The sequence below is a fragment of the Scleropages formosus genome, chromosome 18 (genome assembly GCF_900964775.1).
Source record: "Scleropages formosus chromosome 18, fSclFor1.1, whole genome shotgun sequence".
Lineage (NCBI taxonomy): Eukaryota > Metazoa > Chordata > Actinopteri > Osteoglossiformes > Osteoglossidae > Scleropages > Scleropages formosus.
The window spans coordinates 11,012,807-11,038,536 of NC_041823.1; the positions used below are offsets into that span (position 1 = coordinate 11,012,807).

The following is a 25,730-nucleotide window of genomic DNA, read 5'->3' on the forward strand; positions in this document are numbered from 1 at the left end:
TTTTGGATTTTGTTTTTTTTTGTATGGTTAGAAAGATGGACCCCAGCGTTTAATAGAAGTGGGCGGAGCTTATCTTAACATAATACGTACAGTGGAGGACTGACGTAGGCGGGGAGTGGGCGGGGCTTATTTCAACATAATACGTACATCCGAAGACTGACATTGGAGACGTGTGGGCGGGGCTTATCTTAACACAGTGGAGGACTGGCGTGGGCGGGGCTTACCATAATTTCACATTTTGAAGCAGTGACGTTTCAGGGTGATGGGCGGCGCTTCTGCCAATGTAATTGTTCGAAGCGCAAGAGAGCGATGACAAGGGTTCGAAGGGAGTTGAGAAGTTGGAGCGGGTTGGGTGTTGGAATTTCTAAAGAGGGGCAAACAGATCAGTTTGACGTTATACGTAAAATAAGCAATAGACATTATTTAAAAGAGCAAGATGCTTTGCCATGTTACCCGCCCGGATTCGGTGGTGATGGAGGTGGAGGTGGACCCGAAGGCGAATGGGGAAGACTGCCTCGCTAAGGTACCGAACCGAAAAAACTTATTTGTATTTTCTTCAGAGACATCTTCACCTTACTGATCATGATCATGTCCTCGGACACACGCGGCTTGCTGAAATCATCATAATCATCATCATCATCATGTGTGTGTTTTGGGGGAACAACGCAAGCCAGTTGCTATTTCTTAAATCATCATGTTTTCAATTCTCACGCTAGCCTGAGTCGTATCCTGCCTGGGAATTATTGTTTTGTACTGAGAATCCAAGTTATTTGAGCATTTGCCATTTTTCTTCTCCGTTGGTTGTAGACATCGGAGTACTTGGTCTTGGGAACACTTCTCCCGTCACATGTGTAAAGATGAACTAATCTAAAATTAAACACACAGATTAATATTTCGTGACCTACTAACCACGTCTTTTCCATCTCAGTCGGTTCACACTGGAAATCATGTTTTGACAGGGGGAAAATACTTTTACTTGTATGCTGTATCCTCGCAAGACAGCCTTCTTCTGTATGAAAATGATGGGGGAAAACGGATATTTTAGTTATAAATGTACATTTACAAGGTCGGGGGGCTGTTTATGCTTGATATTTTTGTGACCGACGGAACGTGGTGCCAACGTACGGGGCGCGTGGTGCGGGCTCGCGCGCCTTTTCCATTCAGCGGTCGCATCCCTCGGCGCGTGCTGCCGCTTATATAACTGACGTGTGTGTGTGGGGGGGGGGGTGGAAACTCGTATGGCACCGATCACAGAAATCTTTTTCGAGCCAATTGTTTTCCGCCAGCACTGAAATGCTGCCTGAGACGCTGGCGGACATTTTAAGAACAGCTGAGAATTATTGTTTTTTTTTTTTTCCCCACAACTGAACGCGAACACTTTTTTTTTTTTTTTTTGCAGTGGAGTAACAGCAGGAAAGAATCTGTAATGACGATATCATAATGATGGTGAGAAGTGTGTGATCAGCGCTAGCGGTGTGTGTTGCATCCCTGTCAGCTGTCTCTGACTGTGACAACCCCCCCGGACCGTGTGCTCGTATTCGTGTCCCCGTGTCCGCCAGGTGTGTGCCACGCTGGGCACCATCGAGACGGACTACTTGGGCCTGCAATACACGGGCTGTAAGGGTGAAACGCTGTGGCTCAACCTGAGGAACAGGATCTCCCAGCAGGTGGACAGCCTGGACCCCTGCAGGCTGAGGCTGCGCGTCAAGTTCTTCGTGAAGCCGCATCTCCTGCTGCAGGAGCAGACCAGGTGGGCGTCACGTGACCTCGGGAGGCGCGGGCCGCTCCGGTACACGTGGGTGAGGATGTAGAGCCTAATGTAGTACATCATGCTCAATCAATCAAAGGTTTATTTATCAAATGCACAACAATACAGCGTACAGCAGTGCTGGCTGTCAATGAAATGTCTCTTCTGTAAGCTTGTGGGGAGGGATAAAAAGTGACAACATACATTAAGATTACAAATAAGTTAAAAACATGTGCAAAAAACAGCACAATAGGAATTGGGTAAAACTAATAAATGTTAAGTGAAACTAACAAAAACCAGATGAGTTGTTGCGTGGATGCTGCTTGACTGTTCAGGAGTCTAACAGCCTGGAGGTAGAAGCTATACCATGGTCTGTTCGATTTTTGATTTGATACTTTGGAAATGTACGCAGGATGGCAGGAGAGAAAATAGCATTTGACCAGGATGACTGGGGTCCTTGAGGATAGCCCTGGCCTTCTTAAGGCATCTGGTTGCATAGATGTTCTGGATGTTTGGAAGCTCACAGCCGGTGATGAGCTGTGCCGACTTCACCACCCTCTGCAATTCTTTACAATGCTGGGCTGAGCAGCTCCCATACCAGGCAGTGATGCAGCCAGTCAGAATGCTCTCAATTGTGCACCTTTAGAAATTGGCCTGGATATGGGATGGTACGCCAAACTACTTCAGCCTACCGAGAAAAAAACAGGCGTGTCCATGCTGTTTTTACCACAGTGTTGGTGTGGTGGGCCCAGTTTAAGTCCTCGGTGATGTTGACCCCTAGGTACTTAAAACTGCTCACTCACCCTCTCCACTGCTGCCCTGTTGATATGGACAGGTGTGTAGTCTCCTCCCTGATGTCCCCTAAAATCCACAATTGTCTCCTTCGTCTTACTGATGTTCAGAGAGAGGTTGTTGGCCTGACATCAACCTGCCAGGGTGTCAGCCTCTTCTCTGTATCCAGTCTCGTCACCATCTGTGATCAGGTCAATGACCATTGTGTCATCTGCAAACTTAATGATAGTGTTCAAGTTATGCCTGGCGACAGAGTCATGGGTGAATAAGGAGTAAAGGAGAGGGCTAAGCACACAACCTGTGAGGCTCTGGTGTTCAGAGTGAGTGTAGAGGATGTGCCACCTGCTCATGTGATGTGCTCATGATTATTGCGTTCATCACCACGCCACGGTGTTCCTATCTATCTTTTATAGAAGTCACCTTTACAAGAGCAGTGACACAGTGGCGCAGCGAGTGGTGTCAGTGTCTCACAGCTCTGGAGCTGTGTCTCAGACCTGCCTGTTGCACTGGTTGTGGGTTCAGTCTGGGTGGCCTTTCCATGTTCTTTCCATGTTTGTATGGGTTTCTCCTGCAGTCCAAAAATTAAAAAATCAGTAGCATACGCCTTCCTTAGCCTTCCTCGCCATGAAAACCACATGAGTGGACACAGTGATTGGAATTCAGCCCCACAGCATTTACCCCCTTACCTTACTACTATAAGGTGTGACAACTGGCATTGACCTGAAAACGAACAGCAAATATCGATCTTGTGAATGCAGGCCTGCATTTTTATGCAGACTGCAGTTTTATTGGTAAACAAAAGAGGCTGCTGCATTTTTGTCCATATTTAATTTGCCTATTGAAGAATGCATGAAGGTGTGGGGGTGCGGTGGCGCAGTGGGTTGGACCGCAGTCCTGCTCTCCGGTGGGTCTGGGGTTCAAGTCCCACTTGGGGTGCCTTGCGGCGGACTGGCGTCCCGTCCTGGGTGTGTCCCCTTCCCCCTCTGGCCTTACGCCCTGTGTTGCCGGGTAGGCTCTGGTTCCCCGTGACCCCGTAAGGGACAAGCGGTTCTGAGAGAGAGAGAGAGAGAGAGAATGCATGAAGGTGGTGTTTGTGCTGAGAATCATCTTTTAAAATATGTTTTCTCCAGAAGATATGCTTTGACCCTGTGTTTAAATCATTTGTACAACAAACTCGGAGCAGTTCACCACATAAGGAATGAAGCACTTTGAGTGTTTCACAGTTGAGAGGAAGATCAGGTGGAACATGACGATACTGGTGCAGTTGGGAAGGTTCACCTGGTTTAAGCAGCTCCTGCAAGGCTTACTGAAAGTGCCCCCCATTTTTCTGTCTCTGTGCTGTGTGCAGCATTGTCAGCAGCTAGCACACATTTCCTTCATTGTTTTTAGAGACCTGACCTTTTCCCTCCTTTCCTTTATGTACCAGTTATGCTCTATTTACTCATCAGAGGAGCAGGAATTCAGTGACTCTTCCTGGTGGGGCCAAACATGCTTCCACAGGCTGTGCTTGAACAAACGGCAAGCTTCTCCAATGATCTGTTTCCATATGATTAGATACAGCAGCGCAGAACAGTGTTCCCTGGAGAACGGAGCTGAATTTCCTGGAGGAAACCTTTGGACTTGCCATGCTATGTCCCATTGCAGGAAAGCGTGACATACAGAATAAGGGGGAGAGCTTTGAAATGTATGTACAGCAGTGGTGTAGATTGCTGACGCGGTGCTTCTTGGTCTGGTTGTGTAACTATCTCAGCAGCTGCAAACACTTGTAAAGACCTTACATACATTTATTCATTTAACATGGGCTTTTTTCGCCAAAGGTGCATAAAATTACTAGTATTTAGCTAACACCTTTGTCCAAGGAAACTTGCTGTGGTAGATGCACTTTACCAAACTCTCTAGTCATTCACCCATCTCCGTATATAGCAGAACAGTGTAACATATACATATATACTGCAATCAAGTTGAAGTTACCAGTTCACCTGAAACACATAGAACCATAGTAGGAAGAAACCCACATGAACACAGGAAGAACATGCAAACTCCACACAGACTGAGCTGCATTCTAAAACCACGTGCAAGCACAGGCATTGTGCTGTGTGGCTCCAGCGCTACCCCCTGTGCTATTGTGCCATCCTAACATAAAGTTCTTGTGACAAAATTAAAGGTATTTTCCCAAGGATTCTTTTCTCACAGGGACATAGTGATCTAGTAAAAGAAAGGCCTCAATATATATACAGTACACTTTTTTTTTTTTTTTAAACTAGAGTATGGTTTGCACCTATATAGAGCAGTAGCCTCAGAACGTAATGTGCCCCCCCCCCCCCCAACCTGGCGTTTGCAATATTCGTACAGTCAGATACACAACATGACTGTTCATCCTAAAGCCGCAAAGCTGAGCAAATCCATAACTTGTTGAGCGGCTGAAGAGAAACCATGTCCAGTGTACAGGGACACATTGGGGTGGATCATTTGTAAAAGTGCTCTGCAGTAGCACTTCAGTGAAGACAGGGACTCTGGAAGGTATGCTGTCATTAGGTCGAAGTGTTAACAGTGACCTTAAGCTAACCCTATGAAATTTTTGAAAGTGTAATTAGTGCTGAAGTGACTCAATCTTCTCTGACCAGTGACAGATGGTGGAAAAGACTATGGTTTGAGTCACAGCTGATGTGGTATGAGCATGGGTCTTTTAGACTGACATTAAATGGTGACAAAAGGACAGTTTGGTGGGACCAGCAACCTCCTTCAGTCCAGGTCTATAGACCAAATAAAAATTCACTATATGCATAGCCATCGGAAATTGTGAAAATTAACCAGAAGGTTAAACTTGAAATTGGGGAATAAATAGAAGTTTCAGAAGTTTTTTTTTTTTTTTTTTTTTTTTTTTTCCCCCCCCCCTCCCCTCCTAGTATTGTAATTATATGTGACTGGCTTCAAACACCAGTAATCCTTTCTAGGCATCACTTTAAGAAACAGAGTGAAAAGGGGCACTTTGTGATGCACCCAGCCAGTCCCACTGTTGAGTTAAAACCAGAGGAGAAACGGTCCTCAGCAATTCATTTGGGGGTGATTGGTTCTCAGCAGAAAGCCTTGTGTGCTAATTTGCCAACAGCAGCCCTTCGTGATGCAGCAGCTTTTATTGTCTGGCAGTGAAATGGTGGGAATCCAGAGCCACCTGCCAAGCAACAGTGGAATCAGACTTCTTCCCCACTCAGCAAGCCAGGAAAAGTATCCTCTTGAAGCCTGCAGAGGCTTGTGTTGGACCAAGCAGCTGTTCACACAGTGAAGAGAGCTGCTTTTGTCAGTGCTCTCCTTTTATCATCTGTATTTTTATAAACTGACTACAGCTCCTTCTGAAAGTAGCAAGGATTGTAACGTTCTACCCTCCTCTACTCCTCCCAACAGGCACCTGTTCTTTACACACGTGCGAGAGGACCTCCTGAAGGGACACCTGCACACGAACCCCGAGCAGGCCGAGGAGCTGAGTGCCCTCCTGGCCCAGGTCCAGTTTGGGGACTACAATCCAAACACGGCGAGGTACTGCTACACGGAGCTGTGCGGGAAGGAGCTCAGCTCAGCCGTTACTGACAGGTAATGATGAATCGGCTCAAGGGTACAACAGCAGGGCTGCAATGGTTAAGAGGTCTGTTGAGTGCCTGTGCAAGCTCAGCTTCAGTAAGACTAGAATGTCCCACACAGCCAACCTCACAATCATATGCTGAGCTTAAAAATATGTCACTCACTGGTTGACACAGCTTTGCTTTCTGCAGCAGAGTAAATGCATGCTCTTAGGGTTCTTTTTCTGATTTACTGGATTTTGATGATTGATTCAAGAACTTGCAGTGCATCTCAGTTTAGATATTAACATTTATTGTTTGTTTCAAAGAAGGGGGAAGAAAATTGTAGTGAGTTCAAAGATATGCTTTGAAGTGAAGCTTTAGTTTTTTTTTTTTTTTTTTTTTTTTTTTTTTTTTTTTAATGGAAAATTTTCAAGGTCACTGTCATTTCAGGGAACAGCATTATTAAATTTTACCCACTTAAACTAAAATGGAAACTTGGACATCTTTAATTAGGTTAGGTATAATAAGTTATTTTTGTGCTTTAATGCACATTTCTCTCATTTCAAGCAGATGCATATATGTACTTTTATTTTTATGGCAACTTATTGTAACGTGTTCTTACATTTTACTACTTGTGTAATCATAAAATATTTCAAACGTTGGTATGCATACTCGATTTGGAGATTGCACGTTGTCCCAATGTTCATGTAGGTTTCCTCTGATGCTCTGGTTTTTACCCACAGTCCAAAGGGATGTTTCATATGAACTGGTGCTTCCAAATTCCCCACTGCGTGTGCGTGTTTGTATGACAGAGACAGAATGGCTGTCTGTGATTACCCTGTGATGCACCAGCATCTTCTCCAGTAGCTGTGGTCCTCAGTGCATCTCATCAAACACTTGTTTTGTTGATCAGATGTGTGTTGGGTTTTAACTCTGATCACACACTGTAGGTTTGCATATTGATGACATGGTTTTGTTTTTTCAAATGACTTCTTATGAAACACCGTAAGCACTGAGTCACGCCTTTGGTTACTAGCTCTGTGGAAACTCGTACTCTGAGAGATTAACCCACTGGTTTGTTCCCTTTGCTGCTGAATAATAGACCCACTGTTGTGTGCTTTCAACTGGCAGCATCGTGGCGAAGCACAAGGCGCTGGAGGGCCTCACCCAGGGCTCAGTGGAGTGGCAGGCCTTGAAGTTGGTGTCCTCGCTGGAGTACTATGGAGTGGAGTGGCATTGCACTCGCGATGCAGAGGGGCACAAGCTGGCTGTGGGGGTGGGTCCTGAGGGGGTCTTTGTCTGCAGAGAGGACTTGACTCTCATCAACAGGTGAAAGGACAAGAACATTGCAATGTGCATTATTTCTCAAATGGTAGTTGCAAAAGGACATTTTAAAATCTGTTTATAACTGATCATGTTTGTTTTCATTCTCTCTTGTCCCAATTTCCTACCCAGGATTACTTATCCAGTTATTCAGATTGCCACCCAATCTGGAAAAAATGTGTATTTGACCGTCACCAAGGAGAGCAGTGACACTGAAGTGCTGCTATTCAAGCTGATAAGCGCCAGGGCAGCCAGCGGTCTCTATCGGGCGATCACAGAGACACACGCGTTCTACAGGTCTGGTTGAGCGAGTGCTATTGCATACGGTCTGACTCAGAAACAGCCACAAATTCCATGTAGGGTTCTAATTAAATTAGTTAATTCGACATTCATTGTACTTCCATCAGCATTATTGTTATTGTTGCTGTTATTAATATTAAACTGATTCCTTTGTCAACTTGCAGGGTTGGGTTTATACAAAGCAAAAAAGTGTTCATAGTCCTGGCTTCAGGTGTGTTAGGTTGTAAGGTGCGGTTTTGTTACTGTTCAGGTGTGACACTGTCACAGATGCAGTGATGATGCAGTACAGCCGGGACTTCAAGGGCCATCTAGCCTCCCTGTTCCTCAATGACAACATCGACCTGGGCAAAAAGTACGTCTTTGACATCCGCCGCACATCAAAGGAGGTGTACGACCAGACACGCCGGACACTCTACAATGCTGGCAAGGGGGTCGGAGCGCCTTCAGGAGTGGAACACAGCCCTGCCCAATCTCCTCTCCAAGGCCAAGGGGAAGAGGATGACTGCGGCAGCTGCCAGCGGAGCCGTGTCCTGCAGGAGCAGCTGGAGAGACTGCGAGAGGCACTGCTGTGCATGATGTGCTGTGAGGAGGAGATTGATGCGGCCTTCTGCCCCTGTGGTCATATGGTCTGCTGCCAAAGCTGCTCTGCGCAGCTCCAGGTGGGTGTATGAAAATTATAACCTGACTGACCTCGTTGGCAGTCTAGGTGGACGCTATACCCTGTCCTCCCACTATACACAGCGGGGGCTTTGCTTATAACCTGACCGTCCTTTAGCCTTGTTTATTCATATGGGTACAAACGGTACAGCACCAGTGCAAAGTGTGAGTGCATCTGGGCAACACCTGTATGGGACAGACTGGACTGAGAGTGAAAGCAAAGCAACACACAAGTGTCCCACATCTTCGGACACTGCTGCAGGAGAGCTGGGAAGACATGGTAGCTCATTTCCAGACTTGTTGACCAAATGCCTTTTAGAAAGAGCTAGTTTCTAACAAGCGGCCTCAGTTTTCAGTGGTGCTGTGTGCTGACGTTCCACCACGTTCAGGAGGAATGAGTGTTACTTGGTAAACTCCCAGTGATTTCAGAGGTGCTTTTGATTTTGGAATGATGGTTGTATGGTTGTATATATGGCAAGGCAGAGTCCGGTTCTGCATCGGAGTCCCCACAGAGCCCAGCTGCTGTCAGGAGCTATGCAAGCTGAGGCTTAGCTGTTTGTTCACTAGGTGCCTGAGGTGCCCCCCATTGCTGGGACACATCTCCCTGCAGGCTGTAGCGAAAGCGCTCCTGTGTGATGTTTAAGTGAGGGTCCAAGCGGTCTGTCCACGTTAAGGTGCCCTGCCGTGTACCCCACAGTGCTGCCCAGTGTGTCGCTCGAAAGTCGACCAGGTGCAGCGAGTCTACCTGCCCGCATGTAGCAGCCTGATGAGCCTGGCCACCCTGGGGGAGTCCAACTGCTCTGTCCACAGAAGTCAGGAGGCCTCACACGTCTGCACCTCGGGGGACAACACTGCTGCTGAACAAATCCATCAGACGTAAAGGAACCCCCTTCCCTGCTGCTCTTTTCTGTGGTTTTGTTTTTATTTTTTTGTTCAGATCGTTCAGGGAATTGTTGACATGGAATTAACATTGTACCAGGATTTATTTTTCTTTTCAAAACTAGTTTTACTATGTCAGAAAAGAAACATCAGTTGTTCTATGATAAACTGTCTTGTTTTCATCTTTTTAGCACAGCCACACATACTTTTTATAACACATTTTGTAAGAGGAGAGATTATTTGTATGTTGTTTTTATAAATCACACTCCATGCATAGTCATACATTTACCTACTTATTTTTATGATATTTTTATATGTAGTCATTGTTACGCATAATCATAACACCTGACTCCGTATGTATGTAAAGATTTAAAATTTACAAAGAGTTAATTCTCAGCTGCTCTTTTATACTTCTTACTGTTTTTGAAATTTCAGGCTGCAATTAGTGCAGCTACATTGCATCTTCTTCCTCAGTTGTCTCATAGTAAGCAGTGCTTTTTATTTTAAAGAGCTAAAAACTCACTTGTTTACAGCAGTGCAATTTCTGCAGTAAACCAATGTTAAACTTATAATTAAGTATTCATCTTTAAAAAAAGGAAATTTAATTTCTTGGTCAAATATGATTTATGTAATTAATTTTTTTTTTTTTTTTTTTTGCCTTTGCTCTTTAATGTTAAGTAATTTTTTTTACGGGTCCTTAATGGCTTCAAAAGCTGTAGACCTGCATGTGCAATATGAAATTTTTTTTTTTAAAGCACACAGAATGTCAGTTTGCAGTTGTCTTAATGTAGCAGAGATTTATTCTTTATGCACTGGAACTCCTTGCACATTTTTTGTTGAATGCTAAACTGAAAAGAATTACTTCTGTGTTGTTGAAACTGAACTGTGCCGTCACTACGGGGATGTTAGTGGACCAGTCAGGAGTAAAATATAGCCTCTATAAATGTAGAAATAACTGAAGTTTTTATATTTATGTAAGAAGGTATTAATAAAATAGTTTTTAAGTTACTATTAGACTTGAGGCTTGTCTTTTTCCTCTTTCTAAAAAGTTTTACTTATGTAATTAAGGTTTGTTTCAAAGTTTAGGATTCTTATAGACAGATGCTGAAGTCCATGATGGGTCAAGTTTCCCACTGGCTAATAGTCACTGTTTTAGCACTTTATTTCCCCTTTTGGCTCTTCTGCACAAGGTGCATGTTAAGTGGGGGTAAAATAATAGAAGTTTGTAAACATCTCAGGAGGGTTTCTGGAGTTTACCCTTTGGCGAAGTACTTGAACTAAATTATTGCAGTGAATGCAATAACAGTTTATTAGTAACAATAATGCTTTTATGTTTAAAATTGTATGTAGCTTTCTGGCATTTTCTCTCATTTCTCATTGTTCCGTCATCAACCATCACCCCAGTGGAAAACCGAAGAGGTTCCAATAGACTAACAGTTGATCCCATTGCTCTATTTTTTAAAACAGGAGTTGTAGCAAGTTTTGAAATATCTGAGAGGAGGCAAGACAAAGTAACAGAGCACAACGTTACCACACGACTGACACACAATGTGTCCTTGCTGTATCGGAGCACACGGTATAAAGAGCAGCAGCTATAGACCCATAACCATATTTCTGTGTTTATTTCTGATATTCAGTACAAGAAGTCTGAATTCAGAGATGTGAAGCACTTACTGTACACAAGATGGTGAAAAAATGATGCTGCAGTCCATACCGTACGGGTGAGATTAGCATGTCCAGGAAGGTCGGGGCGAGGCTCGGGGGGCGCTTCTCTTTGACACCAGATTAGTATTTTAACCTTTCAGCAGTCTCTCCTCGGCCACTGGGCGCAGATGGTGAGTGTTCACCCCTTTCCCCGGCTCGTAGGTTCCGAGAAAAGAAACTGGGTCCATGAAGACAGGACATAGGACAGAGAAATATCATGTGTATGAGATATACTGCAGAATTTTTTTTCATGTTTCATTTATGATTTTGAGTACTATAATTCACTCCCTTTTCTGCCTGTGATCTAATTATAAATACCATTACAGAGGAAATTGCATTAAATTTCAGTTTCTGTGTCTGTGATAATGATTGATTGATGCAAACCCAGTGTGCAATTTGTACTGCTTTTCTTGTGTGGTGAAGGTTGGTTTGAATTATTATTATCTTTATTATTATTATTGCATTATTTTTCGCCATCTAGTGGTAAAATTCTGTAACTAACTCAGGTGATTTCAAAGGACATTCACTTTCAAACATGCAGTTCTCTTTATTTATAGTCTTTGATTTATACATTTTCTTTTGGGACAAGTGTTGCAGAGTATTAAGGGGTTATATTTTAACCAGAAATCATTTGATAATGTTTCCTATGATGTATAAATGTCATTCAGTTTTTTTCAGGTTAAAATGTTCTCTGAATTGCTGAAATGATGTTGAGGGTCTGAGAGCAGCTGTGAACTGGAATGTGCCACTTCGGAGTGTGTCTGTCTGTCTGTCTGTCTGTCTGCCTGCCTGCCTGCCTGCCTGCCTGCCTGCCTGTCCCCTGGTGTCCCTCATCTATACATGTGCTCTTTCTGAGTGAGTGTTTGCATATACGTCTGTCACCCTCTCGTTCTCCTTCACTTGTTTGCTCCAGATCCCTCCTGTTCCTCATTCTCCCTCCCCTGCGTGCGTGCGTGCGTGCGTGCGCACGCGCGCACAGTGGGTATTGATTTCACTGAGTCCCTGCCCCCCCGAGGCACTTCCCCCACCCCTCTCCTGGACTGCAGCTGTGGCTGTGCCCTGTACGCCACTGCGGTGCTACCGATCCTCTGCAGTGTGTGAGCCAGGCTGCTCTGACGGGGAGTGCGCACACACACAAATACGCACAGGAGGGACGCAGCTCACAAAGCAACACTATGGGGGCCAGGGCTGCGGCTGGAGCTAGATCTGGAGCTGGATCTGTCCCTGCCTCCATCCCTGCCTCCTACACACTATAACCCCAGTGTGCATCAGGAGGCTGGGGCCAGGCAGCTGGGGCTCTGGGCTCCGCGGGACGGCACGGAGGCTCAGGTCCATCATCATGCCTCGGGTGGACGCCGACCTCAAGCTGGACTTCAAAGATGTCCTTTTCAGACCGAAGCGGAGCAGTTTGAAGAGCAGGTCAGAGGTAAGGATGCTTGCTGCCATCACCATCGGACATAGATGCACCTGATTCTTCTTGTGTGCTTGCTGTCACTTCTGAGATCTCCATGCACTCCTGAGGTCTTTTATGAGTTAGAGGTGATGGTGGTCTGGTTTGGAGGCTCGTGTGTCACCGGGGCAGGCTGCACGAGAGCACGATTGACCTTCGGAGGAGAACGGGCCGCAGATCGGGCCCTGTGAGCTGCTGGTCCTGCGCTGGACCACAATCCGTATTCTCCTCCTGAATCCTAAACCTGGACTCCCTCTGTCAGCAGAGAGAGCAGGTGAATAAATAAGTCTGCATTAAAATGACAGAAATGGTGTAGCTGCGCTATTTTAATTGTCTAATCTGGAAAAGGTGGCTTGCACACCTGCTCCGACATGACTTATTGATGGAAGAACCCCTCCCCAGCAGATCGATACCAGTGATGTTCAGCGCCCCTTAAGGACCATGTCATCCTAATACACACACACACACACACACACACACACACACACACACACACACTCTGTCTGAAACCACTTGTCCCAAGCAGGGTTGCGGCAAGCCGGGGCCTAACCCAGCAACGCAGGGCACAAGGCTGGGGGGGGAGGGGACACACCCAGGATGGGTCACTCCTAATAATTTGTCCCTTAGGTCAACAAACCTGAAGGACTCCAGGATTCTGCAGGACATTTGGGTCAACAGTGTGACAGCAGCACACTAGAGGCAAAGGAAAGAGCCACTCCCTATTCCTCCCGTGCTGCAGGATGATCTCATAGAGGAGCCTCACCCGGTCCGGTCACGTCGCTTCAGTGGCTCTGCAGGTCCAGCCTCGTGGGGACGGCTGCAGACCAGGCTGTGATGTAGGGGATATGGAAATTCACTTGAGGCTGTTTGTTTATGATGTCTGATATACCGCACTAGTGGCACCTTATAAGACAAAGTGGCACCTAAAGCAGTGCGCTGGCATTTTATTTCCTAAAGTTTCACTAAACCCTCTTTCAATGTAGCAAATCTACGTTGAAGAAAGGGAGACATGCAGTTTGTATAGACCAGCTCCCCACATTCCTTGCTTTTAAGCCATTTTATGATGCAATAACAACAAACGGGCTGCATTTTGTGAAAAATTTTCTATGTGTCATGGGGAAAGCTGGTAGAGTGGTGGCTAGACCTGTTGCCTTTGGAGCCAAAGGTGATAGGTTCAAATCCCACCTCTAGCTGTCATACCCTTGAACAAGGTACTTACCCTGAACTGCTGCAGTAAAATTACACAGCTGTATACATGAGTAAAAATTGTAAATAGCTTAACATTATAAGGTGCTTTGGAAGAAAAGTGTCAGCTAAATGTAATAAAATCATACAGTATGTATCATTCATCCAAAAAAGCCTTAACTGTGCCATTAAGAGCAAAAGTGGTCTTTTGGCAAGAAACATGATTTTTAACAGGAAGTAGGCTATTTATATTTATTTCAGACTTCATCACGTCCCAGTTTGTCTGTATTTATTCTTAATTTAACATAGAATGTGGATCATAAGATACTGGGTTTCCATCACAAGGTTCCTTTTTATGACTTATATGTGTGCGCTGTGTGCCTTTTGCTCTTAATTCTTCGCGCTCACCTCTCCATTCTGTACTTGTGCACTTGGGTTTGTTCAGCCTGTGCAAGCTGTACAATAAAGTATTGATTGAAATGTCAAGGCGCTTTTAAGAGGGGCATCGGGGGAAGACGTACCAGCTCCGATTGCCTCGGTCCTCTCGTGTGTGTCCGATTTCAGGATCCGTTGCCCCAACGTTTCTGAATTATTCACTGCCTCGTTGCCGGAAGGGTTTGGATCTTGAATCTTTTATGACGGAAGCGCACCTGTCCGTTCAGTGAATGAAGTAATTTCTCACCGAAGCACCATGTGCTCTTGTCTAAAAACACCAGGACTCAAACTGCAGAATGTAGACAAAATTGTGGGGGTTGTCACTTTTTAGGAGGAGTGCAATAAAAATACTTTGAGGCCCTAATAAAATAAATCTTGTTTTTATTTATTTTATTTACTTTAGAACACAAGGAAACCATGGATGTAGAGCAGATGTGGTGTCAGTGCTCACAAACCATTGTGAAAGGAGGGGTCAACAGTGTTGTATTATAATATTATATCATAACATCTGCTGCTAGTCATCGTTATTACTCACTCATCTCTCTAATTCAAATCTGTCCAGTTATCTGCTGCATTCTATGCATGCATTAAATCCAGGGTGAGGGTTTCAGCTGCTCCTGCCATATTGATTAATTTAGCTGACACTTTTATCCAAACCGACTTACACTGTTAAGCTATTTAGCACTATTTCCCTATTTTTACAGTTTGGTCATTTTACTGCAGCAATTCAGGGTCAGTACCTTGGGTTCTACAGCCAGAGGTGGGATTTGAAGGCAGCAGTTGTAACTGCTGCATGACCAGCCCCTCATTACTTACCCAATTTAGGGTAAGTACATTGCTCAAGGATACTAGAGCAGTAGGAGACATTCGAACCAGTGACCTTCATGCCAGGGCACAAACACAGCTAGTCAGGTGGCCAGGATAAAGAAAAAAACAATACAGCAGGTGATGGTGTAGCGGTTAGAGGCTAGTGCAGAAGTTAGATACACGCTTAAGGTACTTACCCTGAATTACTCCAGTAAAAATGATCCAGCTGTACCAGTATTTACAAAATTGTTAGTAGTAGTTTAACACTGAAAGTTGCTTTGGAGAAAAGCACCATTTAAGTGAACAATAATAATATAATATTAATATTAAATATGTTTAATACTGTTATTAGTGGGGGGGGGGTGCGGTGGTGCAGTGGGTTGGACAGGGTCCTGCTCTCCGGTGGGTCTGGCGTTCGAGTCCCGCTTGGGGTGCCTTGTGACGGACTGGCGTCTCGCCCTGGGTGTGTCCCCTCCACATCCAGCCCTTCGCCCTGTGTTGCCAAGTTAGGCTCCGGCTCCCCGCGACCCCGTATTGGACAAGCGGTTTCAGATGATATGCGTGTGTGTGTTGTTATTAGTATAACATTATTTAATAACTACATAATAAAAAAATCATCCAAAAAAAACATCTCTGTTCGCACAGGATCTCCCTCAGAGTGTTCAAGTGTGTTTTCTCTGCCAGTGAGGGGCTGTGCTCTGAGCAGTGACAGCGCCCTGGAGGTCACCTCTCCTCCGCTTCCCGCAGGTGGACCTGCAGAGGACGTTCACGTTCCGGAACTCCAAGCAGAACTACCATGGCATCCCCATCATCGCAGCCAATATGGACACGACGGGGACCTTTGAGATGGCGCAGGCACTGAGCAAAGTAAGTCCTTCCTGCAACCGTCAGCTCGTTCTGTCTTTGCCTGCTGCGTGCAGGTCATGCCAACATGCCAACAAGGATCAGGGCCTTCTGTCCTGTCTCCGCTGGCAGCACACGCTCTTCACGGCCGTCCACAAGCACTACTCTGTGGAGGATTGGAAGAGCTTTGCGACCATGAATCCAGAGTGTTTGGAGGTAAGTGGACCTGCTGGGACAGGCAAGAAATGAAAAGAGGGATAGAACCCAGAATGCTCTTCGAGGCCTTCTGCTTTCCCTACAGCCACTACAGTGTGTTCTCATTTTACATAACGGACTGTCATAACTGATATATGTATATGAATATTAGTTCACTGAGGGTTTTATAAATGCACATCAGGCCTGGATGGAACTGCTTCGTGGCTCAATGCTCCCTTTCTCCCAGCGCGTGGCTGTCAGCTCAGGCAGCGGCCCAGCAGACCTCGACAAACTGTGTAAGATCCTCAAAGAGGTTCCCGCTCTCAGGTACATATGCCTGGACGTGGCCAACGGCTACTCCGAGCACTTTGTCGAGTTCGTCAAGACCGTCCGGGGAATGTTCCCTGGCCACACCATCATGGTGAGCTCACAGGTCTTCGTCTTATTTGCTTATGGCTAGTCGTGTGACTTTACATCTGTTCTATCAGTTACCTCTAGGATTAAGAAAGGTTCACATCCATCCATCCATCCATCAATCCATCCACATTCTAACTAATCAATGCGCCTACAAGGGGGTCAGATGACAGTTGATCCTTGCTGTGTGCAAACAGTGGAATCTGTGTATCTACATTGCTGTGTAAAAAGAAGACACTCGTCTTTCCTGTTCTACGCACTCATATTGCTCTCTGTGGGAAATGCGGATGTTTCCAGGCTGGAAATGTGGTAACTGGGGAGATGGTGGAAGAGCTGATTCTCTCTGGTGCTGACATTATCAAAGTGGGCATCGGGCCAGGTAGGTGTCCCCCCCTTTTTTGTACCATGTACAGCAGGTACTGTAGTGACTGAACATGTGACTTTGTAAAGTGCAGGGTACAGGTTCAAGTCCCAGGACAGTCCCTCCCTTAGGAAAAACACACAATACAAATTGCTTTAGGGGTATAAATAGGTAAAATTATATGTTGCTTTGGTTGAAAAAGTCCAAACAAATAATAATGTTAAAGTTGTGAAGAATGTTTACATGACCGCTTTAGTGCTGTCATGGCTCTTGAGAGATATGTTTTTCCATACAGGGTACGTTACCTGGGGTAGCCAGTAGTGTAGTGGTTAAACAATCTGAATCCCACTTTTGGCTATAGTACCCTTGAGCAGGGTACTTACTCTGCATTGCTCTGGTAAAGTTACCCATCTGTATAAATTGATAAATAATTGTAAGTCACTTCGGAAGAAAGCGTCAGGTACATGTCTGCTTGTCCTAATTCTCATTTGACTGAGTCGTTACAAAAACCAATCCACAGGATCTGTGTGCACGACCCGCATCAAGACAGGAGTGGGATACCCCCAGCTGAGCGCCATCATGGAGTGTGCGGACTCCGCTCATGGCCTCAAAGGACACATAATCTCGGTCTGTCTCCTGGGAGGGTCTCCAGCCTACTAACCTCCTTATTAAAACAATCTCAAAAGCCTTTATTTGTTGTATAGGAACCAATTTTAAATGCAGATATTAGTCAACAGTAGGCCTATGCTTTTTAAAATTGAGACCCGTGGATCGCCAACACGTTTACGCTGCATCGGGGGTCAAGAGAGGAATTCTCCTCTAAATATGTATTTTACATTGAATTCATCATATTATGAGGCCAAACTTACAAAAACATAGCTCTTCACAGCCATGAAGTCATTTTGACCCAAACTCTTCACTTTTATTAGAAATGTGTAATTTCTGCTATTAGGCAACGCTGTTTGGTGAAGAAATTATTGTAACTGAATGCTGTGTGAAGGACGGATGGGATCGATGGTGTGTTTCGTTCACTAGGACGGAGGGTGCAGCTGTCCGGGAGACGTGGCCAAGGCATTTGGTGGGTGTAAATCAACCAGCGAGGCGGTACAGGATAAATGTTCTCAAAACACAAAGGGCCAAAAGATGCACAAACTTCCACCAATGTAATTGTTGTTTGTTCTGCTATGCAATGTTATTTTATGTAACAAAACACCGTATGGGACAAGCGGTTTTGAAAATGTGTGTGTGTGTTTGTGTGTGAAAACACACACTATCACTCAGCAACATTAATTTTAGTAGCCCATACCATTCAACTGATTTCTGAAAACGCAGCCCTGGTTGGTTAAAACCACGAGAACTAAAGATGTCAAATCAGAAGTTCTTTTTTTGTCTTTGAGCTGGTCTTAAACACACATGCTCATTAGCATCGCAACCAGGATGGAAGATCAGTTGAGCAAATGCTCGGTTCGAGAGACCTCAGAAAGTCATCTGGGGACAGCTGGTAGCATAGTGGCTCAAGCCACTGTCTTTGGACCCAAAGGTTGCAGATTTGAGTCTTACCTCTGGCTGTAGTACCCTTGAGCAAGGTACTAACCCTCAATTGTTCCAGTAAAATTACCCAGCTGTATAAATGGGTAAATAATTGTAAGTAGAATAACATTGTAAGTTGCAATAAGGAAAAGCATCTGCTAGATGAATAAATAAGGAAAAGCATCTGCTGGACATTCACTCTGGCTGGGGAATGAGGTGGACTGTGGCTGTGCACACTCTGGGATGTGCTGTGTGTAACAGCTGTGCACCCCCATGTGAAGACCTGCTTGGTGTTACTACGACAGGAGGTGGGGAGGCAAGTGCTGACTGGTTGCAATTGCTACTGTTGTATGTTTGGCTTGGCTTATTGCACACGAAGAAGCAAAAAATTAAGAGAATGAGCTTGGCAGGATGAACCACAGCAGAAGCTGGAAGTGAATCTGAGTATTTGGAGGCTGGTCCTTTGCTCACAAGCTATGAGCTGCATCTGGCTTTGTGTCTCTTGGACTCTGTCCACAGGGGCCGGTGCGGACTTTGTGATGCTGGGTGGGATGTTGGCAGGACATGACCAGTGTGCGGGTGACATCATCGAGAAGAGTGGCAAAAAGGTGAAACTGTTCTACGGGATGAGCTCGGACACAGCCATGAAGAAATACGCAGGTGGAGTGGCGGAGTACAGGTACCTCTGACAACCCCAATCCCGATGAAAAGGGTGCAGAAAGTTCTGTACAGGGACAGCAGTCACGGACAGCTTGTAACTCTGAACCCTTAGACCATTTCAAATGATGCTCTGGTGCATTTCCTTCCACGTGATGTGTGGAGAAAACTGAAAACATCTCCGTGCAGAAATCCCGACATGCATACGCAGGCCAGCGTGGCTTGTTGATTTGATCAGGTCACATTTATTTGAAGAATTCCTTTGTTCAATGGGATACATCACCAACTTTTTAAGCCTGCTGAGTGTCACTGCCCATATGTTCTCAAATACCATCACATGCTCACCTTGCCATTTGTGTTGCAATGTTTGATATCAGGGGGGTGCGGTGGCGCAGTGGGTTGGACTGCAGTCCTGCTCTCCGGTGGGTCTGGGGTTCGAGTCCTGCTTGGGGTGCCTTGTGATGGACTGGTGTCCTGTCCTGGGTGTGTCCCCTCCCCCTCTGGCCTTATGCCCTGTGTTGCTGGGTAGGCTCCGGTTCCCTGTCCCCCGGTGTGTGTGTGTGTGTGTGTGTGTGTGTGTGTGTGTGTGTGTGTGTGTGTGTGTGTGTGTGTGTGTGTGTTATCATAGTGCTTCCTTTTGGGTAGGAGATATAATTCTGGGTATATAGACACTAGCTGGACAGCTGGTAGTGTAGTGGTTAGAGCTACTGCCTTGGGACCCAAAGGTTGCAGGATCAATCCCTACCTCTGGCTATAGTACCCTTGAGCAAGGTACTAACCCTAAATTGCTCCAGTAAAATTACCCATCTGTCTAAATAGGTAAATAGTTGTAAATACCTTAACATACTAAGTTGCTTTGGAGAAAAGTGTCAGGTAAATGAAGCCAATTTTATGAATTGATCTCTGGTCAAATCAGGTGAATATGTATATTAGTACATTTTACATGACTATTGTATCATATTGAAGATATCAGTTGTTAACTGTACTTACTGTGATGTAAAATAGGAAGGAAGGAGCCCACCGAGTGTTAAGTTCAGTGGTGTGAACTGTAGCCACAGATCCTCTCTTCTTCTTCTTCCAGGGCATCCGAGGGCAGAACAGTGGAGGTGCCTTACCGGGGGGATGTGGAGAGCACCGTGTTGGATATCCTGGGTGGGCTGCGCTCCACCTGCACTTATGTGGGGGCTGCCAAGCTGAAGGAGCTGAGCCACCGAACCACCTTTGTCAGGGTCACACAGCAGTGCAGCGAGATGTTTGCCTAGTCGTGCGTGCTCACTCACTTACACGCACATACACACACACACACACACCACAGCCTTCTTACTATCCATTCCTCAGGTCTGGATAAAGACAGAAAGAGCAGATAATTCTCATTACAGCACATTAATGTCTCACATTTCCAACCTGCCCTTTACAGAGTACACACCCCGAACCTCGGCTGCTGAAATGGATCTGTTTTTCTCCAGGAGGCAGTCCTGTGCAACAAAGCCATATCTGTGTAACATTTGTCTTTCCCTCAGGACACAGAAGAACAGACAAAACCTTTAACTAAAACTCAATATTTGTGAATGTTGACATTTTGGACAGAAAAAGAACAGCAAGGCTTATCTGAGCACGTGCATATGTGTAGACAACTTGAGATAATGAATGCGTACATGGCTTTTTGTCAATATGTCAAATGCTTACACTCATGCCATTTGCTGATCCAGCCCAAAGAATTGATATAGTTTACTGTATGCTGCATATAATTCAGGTTGCTATACTGTATATATTTAAGTCTCCCTGTATGATACCTCTGCATGCGATAGCCGATCTGACGATTTGCCCAGATGGTGACATTCACACTCTGATGGCTTTCCTGCTTATTTGGAGTCTGTACCACTAAGTGACCTATGTGCTCTGGCATCACTGCTCTGCCCCTCTTTGTGACAGTCGTATACTTGTAATATGGCAGCTCTCCCATGGGAATGCGTGTGTGCATATTACTAGAGTAGGCATGTGCTCTTGTATGAGGTCCTCAGGTAACTTGCTGCCTACTGAAGCCATTTGGCATGAGCTGTAAGAAAAAAACAGCCTGGACCATGGTGTTTCACCACTAAGAGTGCTTTGAGATTCAAATGTTAAAAAAACAAAAATACACATGAAAAATGGAAATGATCTAATCACTTAATAAAGCAATTAAGCTGAATTCCGAAGTCATTAGCAAATATACTTTCTATGGCAAAGAAGGTAAAAAGTGCATTCTGTACAACAAAATTTGTCATTTTCTATAGCTATTAAACATTTGAAGTCCTCAAGAAAAATTCTATTAAATGAGAAAGGCAGTCGAAATTGGCACTGTTATTTTATTAGTATGAGCATACTGAAACAAACGGACTGGTATACAGACATTTTCCTTTTCGTTAAAACAAATTTGTTCAAATCCTGAATCAAATATTGTTTTATTATTCATAATAATGAGTTTCTAACTAGAAAACCTGCAAGCACCATCAAAGGAAAGGACCATAAAATTCAATAAAGAGATTTTAGTGTATCCTACAAATAGACACACCACAATTAGAAAATAGAATCAAACTTTTTTTTTTTTTGGAAAAAGCTAGTGCAAGTACACTATTTTACACTAAAGTTACAGAGAGCTTGCACGCACATGGAAACAAGGGCGGAAAAGTACGTTTCCGTTTTAACAATAAAAGTTAACTACCTCTGTATGTACTTTGTTTCTCCTTTTATAACAGTAAGGTGCAAAATGTTTCCCCCTCTTCCAAATCGCTTTGCTGTCGGCCTGAGTCTTGGTACCTCTCCAAATGGAAGACTTAATCTCGTCATTAGCTACTTCTCCACCCGCAATGTACTGCAGTCTCTCCGCTCCATATAAAGTGATCGTGGCCTCCGCTTTCAATACAATCATCGCATTTTTTCTGTCAAAACACTTTTAAGAACGAAAGGAAAGAAGGACAACTGAAAGAATAAGAACAGACTAGAAGAGCAGATGAAACTAGCAGAAAATTGAGGAGGAAAAGTGCGCAAAACTCTGACCAATCAGAGAAGAGGGGTGGGGACTAGTGTTTCTGGCCAGCCTATCAAAAGAGGGTGCTTCTGAAACACTGGGCATTAACATAACACATAAAATTTAAAACCTACGCTCAGAGTTGAAGCATTTTGGACACAAAAGGAAACTCATATCATTTGCTAAGGCATGAATGGACAAAACTTCATTTGTAACATGATCAGAAAATTAAGAATTTTTTCGTGATATGGATGTATAAAGACACACTCTGGGTGAAGACTGTGAGGGCTGCACCACTCCATACATATCAGTTATTGTTATATTTTTATCTTTTGAGGTACTGGATTGCTTGCCCTCCTTCTTGCATGCCGATTGGTGAAATGCAGCCATTCGGCTAATCATCAACGTCCATCAGAGGCCAAGGTGTGTCAGAAGCTCTCCGATACAACTCAATGCCAAGGTCTGGACTAAGTGTCTGGACTAAGTCTGGTGCGGCCTGGACAACGACAGCTCACATTTCACAGTTTTATGTGGCCTAGCAAATGATATCACCTGAACTCCTCGATAGCTACTTAAAGTTAGAAGTCAGAAGTGTGGCACACTTTTATAAGGGGTTTAGGACTAGAGCACTCTGTCGCAATCATTTAATGGAAAGAACACGGCTGCAACATAACGGTCAGACACATTGTGTTGTTATTATTATTATTGCCCCATCTGTTTTTTTATTAGCATGTATAGCTATCATGATTATAACAGTAATAATAGTTACATTAAAATCATTGTGAAATTAAAAACAACAACAAAAAAAAAAAAAAAAAAACCCAAAAACTCAAGTTTGTTCAAAGTACATTATGTTGTGGGCCTGTCCATTCCTCAGCCAGAGAGAATTCGGGCAGTCTGACAAAAGAAGCATGACAAGATGTCAAAAACAGTCAAGAGGAATAGAGCAATGCTTTGATTTATATTCAGTTTAAAAGGTGCCATAAGTCATTGCAAATTGGGGGGGGGGGGGAATCCTCCCCCCCACATACCGAAGCTCTCACAACATTCAGATTTCATTTGTGCAACTGAAATGAGAACAAAGCAAACAATTAAAAAACATCACCTTCTCTGAAAGGAGAGCGCTTTTAAATAGCTCAATCAAGTTAGTTTAAAAGAAATATAAAACAAGATTGTACGACCCTACTAAAAGGTTATAGTGCTACAAATATTTTTTGTTTAAGAAAATTAGAACATTAAAGTAAAACATTTGAATCAAAAGTCTATTAGAAAACAAATGAACAATAACACAAAGTGTTGCCCGAGAGAAAAGGTGTCCAATCGGTCAGGAATGGGTGACCTGGTCACACTGCGACCCTACGGCTCGGCCCTCCCACGGCACGCTGCTCTCCCCACAGCCGGCTTCACAGCGCCTTGTCTCTTCAACGCTAACACGAGACCTTCAAAAGGTCCAGCCTTGGGATGAGTGGACAGAGACTCTCCTGGCTTTTCCAAAGTGCATAAAAGAGATTATTAAACCTCCCCTAAAAAGGATTTAGTGTGCATTTTTAAAGTGGTCCCCATTTCATGAGGTTTTTTTTTTTGGTGATGATTTTTCCCCACTATCTTTTCATCAGTCCGATGGCAGATAGTGGACACTGAAAGGACAAGAAATCAGAGCCATGAAGTACAGCCCCAGGAGTCTGAGTGAGAGCAGCGTCCGCCAAAGGTCTCTTTAAAACACCTCAACATCAGGGAGAAATCCGTCCGTTTCAGCGATCAGTCCAAGGCTGACTGCTGCAGAGCAGCGCTCGTTTGCCATCTACTGAACTTTCACGTCTGTCTGATGTTTGCGTGTCTTGATCGAACACCTCTGCTCACGGGCTTTGAAAGTGCTGCTTCTGGTTACATCGGTGTACCACACACACACACAAACACAATGTCATCAACCCCATCCCTGAGAAGGAACTATGAACTATTTTTGGCCTTCGACGGAGAGCAGCAGATGATGTCACATGCCACGCAACCTTCTCTGTGATGAGAAATCGGATTGAGAAGTGGCAGCGGACACGGCATACGTCATATTTGCAGTAGATGGAGTCTGGGTATTTCTACAAGCACAAGGGCCAGTGAGTATCTGTGGAAACCCCTATACTTCATAATACCCCCCATATAACCTCCTGTTGATTCTAAATACCAAGGCAAATGACATCATGTGACAGCTCCATATGACACGGCCGAAACATTAAAAGCAATTTACAAGTACAGTTCTTGCCAGGAACAGTCAGTCCTTTTCACTTCCTTACAATCTTAAAAAAAATAGGTTCTCACACTGAGAAGAATTCATATGTTTTAACGTCAAACTACATTATCTTCAACTTGGCTGACAGATAGTGGCCTGCGGTCCATTTCCCAAAGGCATTGTAGCATTACGATGATCGCGGTTCAACAGAAAGGTGGCAGATTCAACAAAATTGTAATAACATGACTGTTTCCGGGAACGGCAACCGGTTGGGCTTCTTGTGAAGGTTCAACTGCACTGATAGTATTGCAAGACAGACGTGGTAAAGAGGCACGTGGTTATTCAGGTAAGGTTCACTCTCACTGCATATTCTCCATTTTGAGGCAAGAGCTTGTGTATCAGAGTATCGTAGCACAAAAAAGAAATACCCAGTAATATGGAAAAGGTGACAAGTCTGCCCACGGTCAGAAAAAGGAGGGTTAGGGTTATGGGGAAATAATGCCACACCAGCCAGCGTGTATAAAGAGGAAAAACCAAAGGCAAGACAGCAAAGATGAACATCTCACAAAATTATGGACTAATGTCTTAAGGGAGCATCTTTCTTTAAACCCAAGATATCCTCCTCCAATAGTGAGAAGGTGAGGATCAAACACAGAGCTTACAGACTGCGTGCCAGCAGTATGGCTCGTCGTTTCTGCCGTCACCGTTCATGGCCTCGTGAGGAACATGTCGCCTTCCCGGCCGCAGCCACCCGTACTTTCCTCACGTACCCAGTTCTCCCAACACTTCCGCTTTCTCCGGATCCTCACAAAACTGACAAAAGAACCACTGACACACCAGTGCCCTGAGAAGATGAAGAAGCACCGAGAGCATGCAGTGTCCAGTTGGTGAACTTGTCCCAGCGTACTCGTGTGTCAATTCTAACGCACAGCACAGGACAGCAAAGGGCAGAATTCGGCGACTCGAGATGCTCGCCACACGAGCCCACTTGCCTTGATGGTTATGCGTGCGAGATACTAACTACTGAGACGTTTACCGGTTTACCTCGGAGTGACTGACCCATAGTGCTGACCATGCGCACCGGCAGAGACCGAGTTTGAGTGTGTTCGAAACCAGAGGGTTAATATGCACTGGGTCAGCCAACCTAGAGGTAGAACTATGCTACAGTAAGCCAGGACCAGACTTCCACACTATAGACTAGATGTGGAAGCACGACAGAACATAAGTGGCACAGAAAGGCCGGGTTGGGTGGACAGCGATGATAAAGAAGGTCTTGAGAATGATAGTACCATGTGAGCCGAGGATTACCTTGGATTATCAAAGATGAGACCAGAGGCTATGCAAAGAGGGTGCTGGGCAACTCGTCTCCACTAAAAGATCCTCGTTAGGCTGTTCCTGCATATTTGTTTGTGAATGTCTTCCCTGAAGTTAGCAATGGTATACTGCAACTGCAAATATAACTAAACCCCACGTAAGAAAGCAAGTGAAAATATCTGATTGCTCCGTTGGAGTAATAAGGGTTGGTTCTCTTGATTGAATTATTTCGTTTCCAGCAGGAAGATAGAGGTCTAAAGTATCGTTCTCAGTGGAAAAATAAACCCACACAAAAACAAGATACAATACCAACGACAATGTGTCATTATGTGGCAGAGTTGACAGAATAAAG

The 25,730-nt window shown here is 44.7% G+C and overlaps 1 protein-coding gene and 1 pseudogene across 1 annotated transcript; both read left to right on the forward strand.

The window, feature by feature from the left end:
* The first annotated feature begins 303 nt into the window (after window positions 1–303).
* On the forward strand, window positions 304–9,451 carry mylipb (myosin regulatory light chain interacting protein b). The gene is made up of 7 exons (XM_018762871.2): window positions 304–523; window positions 1,560–1,750; window positions 5,942–6,127; window positions 7,228–7,425; window positions 7,552–7,716; window positions 7,970–8,378; window positions 9,074–9,451. Exons 1-7 carry the CDS (start codon window positions 437–439, stop codon window positions 9,254–9,256), a joined length of 1,419 nt encoding a protein of 472 aa, XP_018618387.2. The 5' UTR covers window positions 304–436; the 3' UTR covers window positions 9,257–9,451.
* Window positions 9,452–12,029: 2,578 nt separating this feature from the next.
* Window positions 12,030–20,384, forward strand: LOC108940521 (GMP reductase 1-like; annotated as a pseudogene).
* The last annotated feature ends 5,346 nt before the right edge of the window (window positions 20,385–25,730 follow it).

Excerpts from the sequence above, each read along its gene's own strand:
- mylipb (XM_018762871.2), top strand. The coding sequence starts at position 437 with ATGCTTTGCCATGTTACCCGCCCGGATTCGGTGGTGATGGAGGTGGAG. Across the intron at positions 524-1,559 it reads GGGAAGACTGCCTCGCTAAG|GTGTGTGCCACGCTGGGCAC; the intron begins GTACCGAACCGA and ends CGTGTCCGCCAG. Across the intron at positions 7,426-7,551 it reads GACTTGACTCTCATCAACAG|GATTACTTATCCAGTTATTC; the intron begins GTGAAAGGACAA and ends TTTCCTACCCAG.